This window comes from Podarcis liolepis (assembly GCF_965112155.1).
Source record: "Podarcis liolepis genome assembly, chromosome: 2".
In the NCBI taxonomy this organism is placed as follows: domain Eukaryota; kingdom Metazoa; phylum Chordata; class Lepidosauria; order Squamata; family Lacertidae; genus Podarcis; species Podarcis liolepis.
The window spans coordinates 107961067-107974209 of NC_139555.1; the positions used below are offsets into that span (position 1 = coordinate 107961067).

Genomic DNA, 13143 nt, shown 5'->3' on the forward strand with positions numbered 1-13143 from the left:
TTGAAGAGGGTAGACATCAGGTACAAATGGGAATACCCAGAAGGGATCTCATTTACATTCATGAAAAAGAGATACAGGTTGACAACAGAATACTAAGCCAAAGAATTCCTTGAAAAACATAGGAGAGACTTAGACCCTGGACATGACACAAGAACAGACCCAGTAGCAGAACAAAGTGCTGCTCTGGAGCAGCTGTCATTGGAAGGAGCAACAGGTGGAAAAACAGATATTGTAACTGACTCTGAAAATGGCCAATCTTAAAATATTGAGTTGGAATGTTAATGGCTTGAACAGCAAAGCCAAATGTAACAGGATTCAACATGTAATTTTAAAACAAAAGTTGGATATAATTTGTCTTCAAGAAACACACACTGCAAAAAAGCATAAAAGAGTTTTAATTAATAAAAAATTAGGTTTCGACTTCATCTTGGCGGATAAAGCAAAAAAGAGAGGAGTAATTTTCTACATTAATCCTGCACTCGAACCCAAATTGATTCAGAAGGATGAGAAAGGTAGAATTTTAATAATATAAATAAAAGTTCAGGGAGAGAAGGTGATTTTGGTAGGAATTTATGCCCCCAATGAGAAAAAAGCAGTGGTTTTTTGTTTTGTTTTTAATGGAAACAGAACTACTTGAATTTGCAGATCAGAAGATGATATTAATGGGAGATTTAAATGGAGTTTCATCATTAGAAAAAGACAGATCAGCCAGGAAAAAAGAGACGAAAGAAGGCAGATTACCAAAGACTTTTTTTGATTTGGCTCAAACTCTGAACTTGATAGATATATGCAGAACAAGACACTGATTTGACAAAGAGTTCACTTATTATAGCCATGTTCATGATAGCAGTTCAAGAACAGACTCTTTATGGATTTCCAAAGAGTTGGAACCTTGAGTTTAAAAAATTGAAATTAACCCCCCCAGGAATTTTTCAGATCATAATTCCTTGAAAATGGAAATACAAAAAGAAAGTCATATTTCATTTAGATGGAGATTGAATGAAGACTTATTGATGATCAAAATTTTATGGAAAAAGTTAAAAAGGCCTTGAGTGATTAATTTGAAATAAACATTCAAGGACAGACAAAATTGCAGATGGTCTGGGATGCAAGTAAGGTGGTAATGAGGGGATTGTTTATACAACAAAATTCATTTAAACAGAAACTGAAAGAAAGAAAGGAAAAATAGATTTTAGATGAAATTGCAGATAAGGAGAAACAACTGTCAAAGAAAGCAAATAAAGAGTCAGTGATTAAAGGGGATCATAATATTACAAACTCAATATTCTATGATAGTTAATGAATAAATTACTTGGAAAATAAAAAGAATGAAACATAAATACTTTGAGCATGCCAACAAATCAGGAAAACTGCTAGCGTGGCAGTTGAAGAAAAGTGAACAAAAAAACTCCATAAACAAAATTAACATAAATCGAAAGATCACAGATAAGATGTAGGAAATAACAGCAGCATTTGTAAAATATTTTTCAGAATTGTATAGGAAAGGGAAGGGGAAAATTTCCAAAATAGAGGAATATATTAAAAGCAGTAACTTGCCGAAAATAAGAGGAACAAATGGTGATCTTAAACACCCAAATAACAGCTCAAGAAGTGTTGAAGGCAATAAAGTGGACAAAAAACGGCAGGTCTCCAACTCCAGATGGATTAACTGCAAAGTATTATAAAAAATCATGTGAACAATTGGTAAACCCATTGAAAGATGAATTGAAGAAAATGTTTAAAATGACATTTTTTTAAAAAACCAGAAGCATTTTTGTTAGGGATTGTAGGACAAGACCTGCCAACGAAAATAACTAATTTATCAACAGCGGCAAGAGTCTTGATAGCACAAGGATGGAAGAATGAGGAAACCCCGACAAAGGAACAGTGGCAAGAGAAATTGATGAACTATACAGAATTGGCTAAGCTGACATACAAACTGCGAGATAAGGACAGCTGTGACTTTAAAGAAGAATGGGAACTTTTTACAAAGTATTTAAAAAGACAACAAAATGAATTGGACTCCTTGGCAGGTTTTGAATAAACATACACAAATTTATTGATTGATAACATGGTAGATAGATAATATAAGGACTGATATAATTTTATAATATGCAGAGAATAACATGTGTTGAGAAATCAGAGAGAGGAGTGAGGGAAATCTTGGGGGGACGGACGGAGGGTTTGATGGGGAGTGGGGGGAAAAGGGGGAAATAATGAATATGATATGTTTTAATATATTGTTATGTTGAAATTGTTTATATATTTTTAAAAAAAGAAATTTAATTTTAAAAACAAAATGTTCAAAAATGTTCAAAAAAATGGTCTTATATTGAAGCAGAGTTTCACTCCTTGCCACCAATCCAGTGAGGAGCTTTTACATTCACCTCAATCACTTTTCACACCATCTTTGCAATGGCGGTGAATATGGTAGCTTTGGAAAGCTGTATTTTCCTGTTGGCTATTTATTCTCAGTATACGTAAAATAAATAGCTAGCTGAGAGTAAGCCAGTCCGCCACTAAAGTCTGGGACACGGTCATTTCATATTTCCTTTTCCAACCCCATCCATTTTCTTTCTGTGTCACGTTTTTCAAGACTGAGTTTGGCAGGGACGATCTTGTTTTTTAATTTTTCTTACTTATCTGACAGCTGCTATGCGAGGCATTTTTGGCGGGTGTGTTGAAAGCTATACGAAACAAAGCGACAAACAAATAAATAATCGTTTTTATTGTTTTTGTCATGCATATTTGTGTTTTTTTATTGTACACCGCCTCGTGATCCTCGGATGAAGGGCGGCATTGAAATCTAATAAACACACAAGCAAACAAACAAACCCCAGTTCGGAAAATCCCATCTAGTCTTATCCTATGTGCATTTACTGGGAACCAAAGTGCGCTTGTCGAAGAGCATTTAATCCTAATGCGCGCGATTCCAGCGGTGAAATTCGAAGACCTCCGTGGACCTCTGTGTATCTGAAGAAGTGTGCATGCACACGAAAGCTCATACCAAGAACTAACTTAGTTGGTCTTTAAGGTGCTACAGGAAGGAATTTTTTTATTTTGTCCGTGGATGGAGACGCTCTAGGGGTTTCCCTCTGCACCTTTCTTTTTTCACCTCTCTAGAAGCACGGGCGCTCTAGGCTCCCCGAGCTTGTCTCTCCAGGAAATGAAGTGAGTGTTCCATGCCAGCACGTGCGGAATCAGCTGCCCGTGGAACCAGCCGCTGCATCAAACCCAGTAAGAGGACGCGGGAGGGAGCCTGGGGAGAATCGGGCTGCCTGGCGCCCGCCTGATTTGATTTGCAGAGCTCCGGTTCTGTTCCTGTAGGTCTGCTGCTGTAGCCTTAGCGGCTTTAGCGGGGAGTAAGTTCTGACCCAATATATTTATTTTTATATATGGTGATATCAAAGAAGTCAGAAAGGAAACTGCTCATTTTGGGGGTTTGAGGACTTTCTCATCTTATTTATTTATTTAACCGCAAGAATACCCGGGATGGGTTTATCCTAGCTGTAACTCCTTATAAGTTTGCTACAATGGCTTCTAACTCGGGTTACATACGCTTCAGGTTACAGACTCCGCTAAATCAGAAATTGTGGTTCAGGTTAAGAACTTTGTTTCAGGATGAGAACAGAAACCGTGCTCCGGTGGCGCAGCGGCAGCAGGAGGCCCCATTAGCTAAAGTGGTGCTTCAGGTTAAGAACAGTTTCAGGTTAAGAATGGACCTCTGGAACGAATTAAGTACTTAACCTGAGGTACCACTGTATGTGATACAGTGAACGATTGTCCAGATAAATGGAGGAGTTAATGGGTGAACGGGACTATATTTAGCTTGGCAGTCACGCAAGGGATACGAGTTACCACAAGCAGTTCCCAAAGCCTTCCTTTCCTAAAGCATTGACATGTGTTTTCACTTGTCAGTGTGGTGTAGTGGTTATGAGTGGTAGTCACGTAATCTGGGGAGCCGGGTTCGCGTCTCCGCTCCTCCACATGCAGCTGCTGGGTGAACTTGGGCTAGTCACACTTCTTTGAAGTCTCTCAGCCCCACTCACCTCACAGAGTGTTTGTTGTGGGGGAGGAAGGGAAAGGAGATTGTTAGCCGCTTTGAGACTCCTTAAAGGGAGTGAAAGGCGGGATATCAAATCCAAACTCTTCTTCTCTTCCAAACTTGGACTAGCTGATGTTTTCATGACCACGTGTGTGTTTTTCTCCCCTCAGAGTTTCCACTTACTTTGGTCATTATGATACAAGGCAGCTCCTGCTTTGAATCAGAACTTGATTTCTGCCCCGAGTGCGGTACTGTCCTGCCTTTGCCGGGGATTCAGGACAAGGTGACATGCCCCTGTTGCTCTTACTCCATTGATGTGCGAGGTAAGGGCTTTGGTCTCTTCCTGACACATTCTGGGGAAGCCCCAGGCAGACATGTTAGAAATTCTTGAAGGCTGGTGTGGTCATTCAAGAGGTGGGCATAAGTATAATTGTGGGCCTCATCTCTACACTCACCCAACTTCAGATGTGGAGCTGCTATGTAAATACTTATAACACTTTTAGGAATCTTGTCATTAAAAGAGGAGTAGCAATTATGCACCCCTCTTGAAAAGTTTTGGGGGAGGGGTCACCAGTTTTTCTTCCACAAAATTTTGAGTATTTTGAGGTGCCTGCAACAGATTTTGGAGCCAAAAAGAATGGGGACGCTTTCTGTGCTCTCAGATTGGTGAAAGTGTTGAATGGCCTTGTAAATAAACCCACAACAGTTGCTATCCTGCTATTTTAGGGTTGTTCTTTTTACTTCTCTGCTAAGAGGCTGATAGGCTGCATTTCTGTGCTGACTGTGGATGAAGGATTGCCTTCTCTCCACCACTAGCAGTCTAGCATGGAAACCAAATGAACTGTTGGAAGAGGGGCCAGGTGTGTATGAATTGCTGCACCCCTCCTTCATCAGCCTGTTGTCTTGATGCCAGATATTGAGAAGATGAACCCACTCCTTAAGCAGCCAGCATAAGAATGCAGCAGGCTAACACAGGAGGGATGGAGCCACCTGTCCCTCAGCTTCTACCTTTCTCAGTTGCCTGTATGGAAGTCCCTACACATGCCTGTTTGGATTTCCTTGACACCTGTGGCTGCCAGGTGAGATATTAAATAGAAGGCTGTTGTAAAGAGTATTAGGAGGGACTTTTAAGCTTGCATTTTTGAGTTCTGTTCTCTGTTGTTCCTCATACGTTTGTTCTCTACACAGTTTTTGAGATGCGAATTGTGCATACATCCGTCACGTTCAACAGTGCAGATTCCACCTCTTTGAAGACGGAGGATGAAGGAAGCGCGGTCAAGGGACCATTGGTAAGTGGATGGGGAAATGAAAGTAGGTGTTATACTGGAATGATTCAGTTGTCTGTAGCAAAGGCCTCCCAAGATCTTTGATTCTTTAACTCAAACGAGGTAGCTCAGAACTGGTGGGGTGGCTGCTAGGATTTTGCTGGCCAAGAACTGGAAAACACAAGAAGTGCCAACAGTGGAAGAATGGCAGATGAAGATGATGGACTTTTGGGAGCTAGCCGACCTGACCGGAAGAGTCTGCAACCAGAAGGAGGAGGAATACCAGGAGGAATGCATGAAATTCAAAGACTATTTAGCTAAATATGCTAAGATAACTTAATTAGAAATACTTGCAAGTACCAGATTGGCTTAGGATTTAAATATGTGATGTTATACAATAATAATATGTTTAAAGTTTATATGAAAAGAAACAAAGATGTTACTTGACTAAGTAAATTTTATGAGAAATTAGTTTTGGAAAACCTTCACAATGATATACATTGAAACTCAGCCAGGGGGACTTGAGGAAGTCACTTAATAATGTTAACAAAAGTGGAATTATTACAGTTAGGATTTATGTTTGTTTGTTTGTTTATAAATTTGGGAAATCAATAAAAAAAATTGGGGAAAAAACAAAACTGGTGGGGTGGCATGCAAGTTGTCAGGACAGTGATACTGTTCCATGCCTGCAGGTATACTTGTTTACAGTGGACTATATAAAAGAGTACAGAATTTATAATTTGACCCTGCCAACATTAAACTTTTAGATGCACACTTTTAAAATATGAATTGTGGAGGGTGTGCACAATTTTCTCTTTGAGTTTTGGATTTTCAGTGTGGAACTTAAACAACAGCAACATACTTTGAATCCTGCCCATGAAATCTGGCTGACATGGTTCCCACATCAGGAAGAAAATGTTGGGGGCAGAATTGTAATTCCCAGATTTGCAATTTAGGTGCTGAGCATGGAATTTTAGATGTCTTTATATTCTTTTTCTGAAGCGGGTTCTCTGAATGAAATTCCAAATGGGGAAACCCACCTCCCGGTCTGAATCTGTCCTATGTTTCTCCTCTCAGATTGACAGGAAGTGTCCCCAGTGTGGGAACGAGGGCATGGCATACCATACGCGGCAGATGAGGTCTGCGGATGAAGGGCAGACGGTCTTCTACACCTGCGTTCGATGCAAGTAAGGATAGGCTACTAACAGCTTGTTCACGCCTCTCTTGGACACCCTGTTCGCTTTGTCCATGCTTTGCAAAATGTGTTTGTTTGTCCCCTATTGGATTATTAGCACCATGAGCAACCCCATCCACCCCAACTGATTTGCCAAGAAACATGTGCTACAAACTTTTATTAAGATTGCATCATCCAGCCTGGTTTTGAGACAAAGAACTTGGGTTGCCTTGGTGAATAGTCTCCATTGGGACCTAGATAGATGCATCCCTGTTGGTTCTGCTGGGCTTTGCAGTAGGTTTCAACTCTTCTGAGCTGCCTACAAAGGCGAGGAAGTTGCCTTTTCCTGTGTCAGAACATTGGTTCATTTAGTTCAGTTTTGCCTACACCAGGTGTAAGGAACCTCGCCCCCCATCCGTGGCCATTGACCATGCTTGCTAGGGCTGATGGGAGTTGTAGTTCAGCAACGTATGGAGCACCAAAGGTTACCCACGCATGGTCTACATTGACTGGTGGCAGCTATCCAGTGTTTCAGATAGGGTATTTGCAGCCCTACCTGGAGAAGTCAGGGATTGAACCTGGACCTTCTCTCTGAGCTATGGCCCTTCTGATTCAGCAGGTATCACTTTCCATTCAGCACCAGCTGGTCTGCAGTGACTGGCATCAGCTCCCCAGAGTCTTTCCCTACCCTACATAGATGTGCAGTGGGTTGAACCTAAGTCCTTATGCATGCAGAACGGTCATTCTTATCGCCATGCCACTGTCATTTCCTAGGATGAATGCTGGAGATACTGCTTTATGATGGTTCTCATGTTTCTTGGAGAGTAGGTCTCATAAGATGGTATTGAGGGAAGATCTGCATATCTCCATGGCTGTTGCCTTTTGAGGGCCTGTGAGAATCCCATCTCACCCCTGACTTTCCTCAGTACTGTATCTACATGGACACTACTGGGAGAGGTTGCTTAAGAGTTTTGGAGTGCAAAACTCCAAAACTCAAAACTACAAACTCTTTGTCATCCAGTCACCGTTCTCTGTGAGTTGCTTCTGTTGGCAAGTTCCATTGGGGAATGGCCTTACAAATACAGTGGTACCACGGGTTAAGAACTTACCGTATTTTTCGCTCTATAACACGCACCTGACCATAACACGCATGTAGTTTTTAGAGGAGGAAAGTCCGTAGGCATGCAACCCGTAGGCATTCCATCCATAACACGCACAGACATTTCCCCTTACTTTTTAGGAGGAAAAAAGTGAGTGTTATGGTGCAAAAAATACGGCAATTCGTTCTGGAGGTCCGTTCTTAACCTGAAGCACCACTTTAGCTAATAGGGCCTCCTGCTGCCGCCGCTGCGCAATTTCTGTTCTCATCCTGAAGCAAAGTTCTTAACCCGAGGTACTATTTTTGGGTTAGCGGAGTCTGTAACCTGAAGCGTCTGTAACCTGAAGTGTATGTAACCTGAGGTACCACTGTACCACTGTATTTGTTTTTCACTTCCAGGTTCCAGGAAAAGGAAGATTCTTGATCGGCTTTACCCAAATGTGTGGGGGACACTGTGTCTGAGGAACTTCACTTCCGAGGGTCATTTTTGTCTAGTTACTATGGCCGTGGAGTCCTTTTTGGGTTCCATGGAAACATTCTGTTACTTGAGATGGGGGATTTCGTGCATAGTGCCTGTAGCTCCCCTTGTAACTCTACGCAGAATAAAGCACTTTATGGTTTTCTTTGCATATGCATCATATTGTTGGTTTGGTGGTCAATGAGGGAGAGGGGGCTGGGTCCTCATGTGGATTATTTCCTGCCTTCTGTACTTTAACTACCTTTTCAGATTACAGTGGTACCTCGGGTTAAGTACATAGTTCGTTCCGGAGGTCCGTACTTAACCTGAAACTGTTCTTAACCTGAAGCACCACTTTAGCTAATGGGGCCTCCTGCTGCTGCCACGCCGCTGGAGCCTGATTTTTGTTCTTATCCTGAAGCAAAGTTCTTAACCTGAAGCACTATTCCTGGGTTAGCGGAGTCTGTAACCTGAAGCGTATGTAACCCGAGGTACCACTGGATCTTGATATTTTGTTGGAAACCACCCAGATAAGTGGGGTATAAGAATTATTATTATTATTATTATTACTCCTCCTCAAAATCAAAGTGGTGAAGAGCGGCTTTCCCTCATTGAAAATTTTCTTCTTGGTTATCATGATTCCCATCAGCAGATTGTTACTGAAAGCGCAGAAGCAATGGGCTGCATCTATCGTCTTTTCAGCAGATTCTCAGCCTTTGTCACACTTCATTGCGACCGAGGAAACAGAAGTCAAGGCAGGGTTCTGAAGATGGAAGTATAAGGCTACACAGCTAGAGGTGGGCTCTGGTCAAAATGGCTCCCGATGAGTTTAGTGGGAGAATCATAGAATCATAGAGTTGGAAGAGACCACAAGGGCCATCAAGTCCAACCCCCTGCCAAGCAGGAAACACCATCAGAACATAATGTGGATCTAATTTGATATACTCGGTTAGTCTCAAGTTCTACTAAAAGTAGAGCTATTGAAATTAATGGATCTGGTCTAGCCTTGTTAATCAGTTTCAATGAGTCATAGAATCAGAGAATCGAAGAGTTGGAAGGGAACCTGAGCGTCATCTAGTCTAACCCCCTGCAATGCAGGGATCTCAACTAGATCATATATGACAGATGGCCATCCAACCTTTGCTTTAAAATCTCCCAAGGAAGGAGAGCCCACCAGCTCCCTAGGGAGTCTGTTGCACTGTCAACTGTCCACTGAATCTACTCTGAGTAAAAATTAGTTGAATACTACCTATATATTTAGCCCCATACCAAAAGTGAACACCTTCGTCTTACGTGATACAATAGCAGTAATTTAACAAATGACGTGATACAATAGCAGGAGGTTTAACAAACTGAAGGACATCATCCTCTTTAAGTCGTTTACATACTGTCTTTTCTTGTATATTATTTACTACAAAGCTTGATATCTAAGCTCTTTAGCCATGAAACATTGGATTACTGGAACGATGTCTGAGCACTGAACCACTGCTCTGTCACAAGTGCACTAATTATTACTGTGTTTGCAATTGTTCAAGATAAAATCAAATTTGGGAAGAGAAGAAATGAGCACTGAACCACTGACATGTGACCTCTTTATTTACTGTGTTTGCTATTGTTTCAGATAAAACCTATTTGGGAAAGAAACTGTTGCCATTTTTATGGACGTTTCTTTTTTATTTCCAGATAGTTGCCTTGGTGATATGATGGTGTACACACAGGCAGTAGTCCTTGTAATAGTTTGCAGAATATGGCAGTTTGATGTTTTCTACTTTGATAATGACAAGGTTCTTTGGCTCTTGTGTGCTTTGGAGAGCAATGGGCGGGGGTTGGCTGAGGCAAGCCACTTAACATCCCTAATGAGAGGTTTATTTGAAATAGCTAAATTGTTGTAGAAATTAAGGTAGGCGTTACTAACAGGAGGGATGAGAGAGGTGGGATATCCATTTGAATTCCAAGTCAGCAATTTGCCCAGAGTTGCTTACTGTCTCACAGCTGTTGTTAAAATGAGAATGATGGTGCCCAGCTTCACTATTGAAAAGTAAATGATACCAGTCTTAAGCCTGAGCCATAAATGTAACACATATATTATAAACTAATAAATGAGTAAAAAGCACCCGACCTTTGAGGCAAAACTGAAAGCAGTCACCTAAAAAATTTTAAAAATTGTCCAGTAGCACCTTAAAAGGTAAAGGTACCCCTGCCCATACGGGCCAGTCGTGTCCGACTCTAGGGTTGTGCACCCATCTCACTTAAAGAGGCCGGGGGCCAGTGCTGTCCAGAGACACTTCCGGGTCACGTGGCCAGCGTGACGAAGCTGCTCTGGCGAGCCAGCACCAGCGCAGCACACGGAAACGCCGTTTACCTTCCCGCTATAAAGCGGTACTTATTTATCTACTTGCACTTAGGGGTGCTTTCGAACTGCTAGGTGGGCAGGAGCTGGGACTGAAAGACGGGAGCTCACCCCGCCGCGGGGATTCGAACTGCCGACGATGCGATCGGCAAGTCCTAGGCACTGAGGTTTTACCCACAGCGCCACCTGCGTCCCTGAGTAGCACCTTAGAGAGCAACTAAGTTTGTTCTGGGTATAAGCTTTCATGTGCATGCACACTTCTTCAAAAGCTTATACCCAGAACAAACTTAGTTGGTCTCTAAGGTGCTACTGGACAATATTTAAATTTTATTTCGACTGCGTCAGACCAACATGGCTACCTACCTGAATCTAGTCACCTAAAGATACTGTATATTTGACTGATAATATTCTACACACTTGCAGCTGAGTTGCTGCTATCTAATCTTTTAAAATGGGCCTTTGTACCTTGCCATGAATCTTCCCACTCACCCTTCAAAACAATCTGAAAATGTCCCTTGTGTTGTTTCCGTACCCTACACAAGTCTGGTAGCTTATATTCCCACTGTGCAATTTTAGGAGACAATTCTGGAAGGAGCTGTGGTTTGCTGGTGTTTTGTGAGCAAAAGGTTCAAAGGTAAATCATCCCCAACATTGTCTCATTTAGGCTAAGAAAGACTCCTGCCAGTCATAGACAATACTTAGCTAGACGGACGAATGGTCTGATTCCAGATGTTGTAAATAAAAATGTGCCCTTTTCCCTTATGGGGTATCCAAGAGCCCATATAGAGTCCTTACATAGGTTCCCTATTGGTAGGAGAAAATAACAGAGGCCAACCAGAGAGAATATTGAGAAGCAAAGCAGCTAGTAAGCTTGATCTTTATTGATCTGTTGCAACAGGGTACTCCCCTCACACGCAGGAGAGGAAGAGGACCCAGAACAATGGCCTGCAAGGCCTTATAAAGACTTTTGAAATTCCCATTCTCTAGATCAAGACCACCCCCAGAAACATTATGCATACATCACAGAAGGGGTGTAACCTAAGACCACCCCTCAGATACATCCCACCTACATCACAGAAATTTAAATGTTTTTCTCTTGTCCTTGTTTATCTCCTGTCTAGCAGGTTACTTGATTGGATTTTCTGGAGAGCCTGGCCATTCTTTTGTAGTGGTAAAATACTTATTTCCTGGGCCAGGTCACAGGCTCACACCTTATTCAAACACAGATTAAAGGAAGAGACAATGGGGAGGCTTTTCCATTTTTAACCTTGTAGAGAAAGGATTTGGTCACAGTTTAGGAATCAAAATGGTTCCAGGTTGGCTTTCCTGTGCTGATCTATGTATGTGCAGTTATGAACATTACTATATATTTAAGACCATAAAATTCCTATCACACAGACAAAGCAGTTTCTTATGTTCCTAATACACAGCTGTAAGTTCCATTGTGCATAATGTGGCTTATTCCCTTAGAAGTGTGCTTAGACTTGCAGCCTTAGACTCCTCTACTCGCTCTCTTTCACAGCCCCTACCTTTCTTTATTCGCCCCTGGCACTTCCAGATGTTACGAAGTACCCTAACTTCCCAATGCTACATTCCAAATGAAGAAGATAGTTTTTCTAGGCTCCTCTCTACCCCCAAGGCTGAAAATTATTTGCATAACATATTTTTTATTTAAAAAACCCACAATAATTTATTGCAGATTGATTTTCGACAAAAAAAATGTCCTTGAGGCAGCATCTGCAAAGTTTTAAATGCAAGCATTTAAACAAATCCAATTAAAATTCCATAAAACAAAAAATAGTCATGATATCTACAGGAGCTGTTGACACTATGACCGTTTCAATGCAGAAACAAAGGAGACTTATTGTGGCGTGAGCTGCTATGGCCTAGTAAAGATTTTTGAATCCATGGAAGCTTAAACCATGATAATCTTAGGGCTTGGTCATGTACACAGAATGCAAGATGGCAGGATCCCCAAGGCACCAGGTTTTTGGGAGCCATGGAGGAGCACAACATTGGGTGTGAAGTCAAACCACTGGAGAGTTACAGCGCCTGCTGCGGCTGTAGAGACTGATAAGGGAGAGGCCTGTTTTGTTGCAGCTGGGGCAAATGAAGGCTGCAGACAGACGGACTGTGCACTGCTGCAGATGCATCATGGCATTTCTTCTCTCTGCGCTCCTCCCAGCGGTCATTTCTCCTCAGATCACAGCTATGGGTACACAACCTGCCTGTCTCCAGGTGCTGTGGTCCTTCACAAACGGTTCCCACAGGCCAGAGTTGATGTTGTCAGCCTTCATGCCACAACTGCAGACATATCTGTAGCGCAGAGTTGGTTTGCCGATGGGCCTGGTGCCCAAAGCCAGCTCCTCGTGGAGCACATCCTTAGGGATCGTGCCATCTTCCATTCTGTGGACATGGCCGAGCCAGCACAGACGTTGGTTGCCAAGACAGGAGTGCGATCATGCTGGGAGTTTGGGAGAGCACATCTTTGCCAGAGACTATGTGATGCCCAAAATCTTCCTGACGCAGCACATGTGGAAGGCGGCGATCCCTAATGCAGCTATTACAGAGATGTCTCCAAAGCGTGCCTGTAGTAATAATAATAATTTATTTATATCCTGCCCATCTGGCTGGGTTTTCCCAGCCACTCTGAGCAGCTTCCAACAGAATATTAAAATACAATAGTCTATTAAACATTAAAAGCTTCCCTAAACAGGGCTGCCTTCAGGTGTCTTCTAAAAGTCTGGCAGTTG

At 42.1% G+C, this 13143-nt stretch overlaps 1 protein-coding gene across 3 annotated transcripts; it reads left to right on the top strand.

The window, feature by feature from the left end:
• Nucleotides 1-3143: 3143 nt before the first annotated feature.
• On the top strand, nt 3144-8212 carry POLR1H (RNA polymerase I subunit H). 3 transcript variants are annotated; one of them, XM_083493603.1, is made up of 5 exons: nt 3144-3237; nt 4216-4368; nt 5234-5334; nt 6388-6497; nt 7983-8212. In XM_083493603.1, exons 1-5 carry the CDS (start codon nt 3183-3185, stop codon nt 8005-8007), a joined length of 444 nt encoding a protein of 147 aa, XP_083349729.1. In that variant the 5' UTR covers nt 3144-3182; the 3' UTR covers nt 8008-8212. The 3 variants fall into 3 exon arrangements, with proteins under 3 accessions (XP_083349729.1, XP_083349731.1, XP_083349730.1); XM_083493605.1 differs by having other exon boundaries at nt 3190-3323; XM_083493604.1 differs by having other exon boundaries at nt 3223-3362.
• The last annotated feature ends 4931 nt before the right edge of the window (nt 8213-13143 follow it).

Excerpts from the sequence above, each read along its gene's own strand:
- POLR1H (XM_083493603.1), top strand. The coding sequence starts at position 3,183 with ATGCCAGCACGTGCGGAATCAGCTGCCCGTGGAACCAGCCGCTGCATC. Across the intron at positions 4,369-5,233 it reads TTACTCCATTGATGTGCGAG|TTTTTGAGATGCGAATTGTG; the intron begins GTAAGGGCTTTG and ends TTCTCTACACAG. Across the intron at positions 6,498-7,982 it reads TACACCTGCGTTCGATGCAA|GTTCCAGGAAAAGGAAGATT; the intron begins GTAAGGATAGGC and ends TTTCACTTCCAG.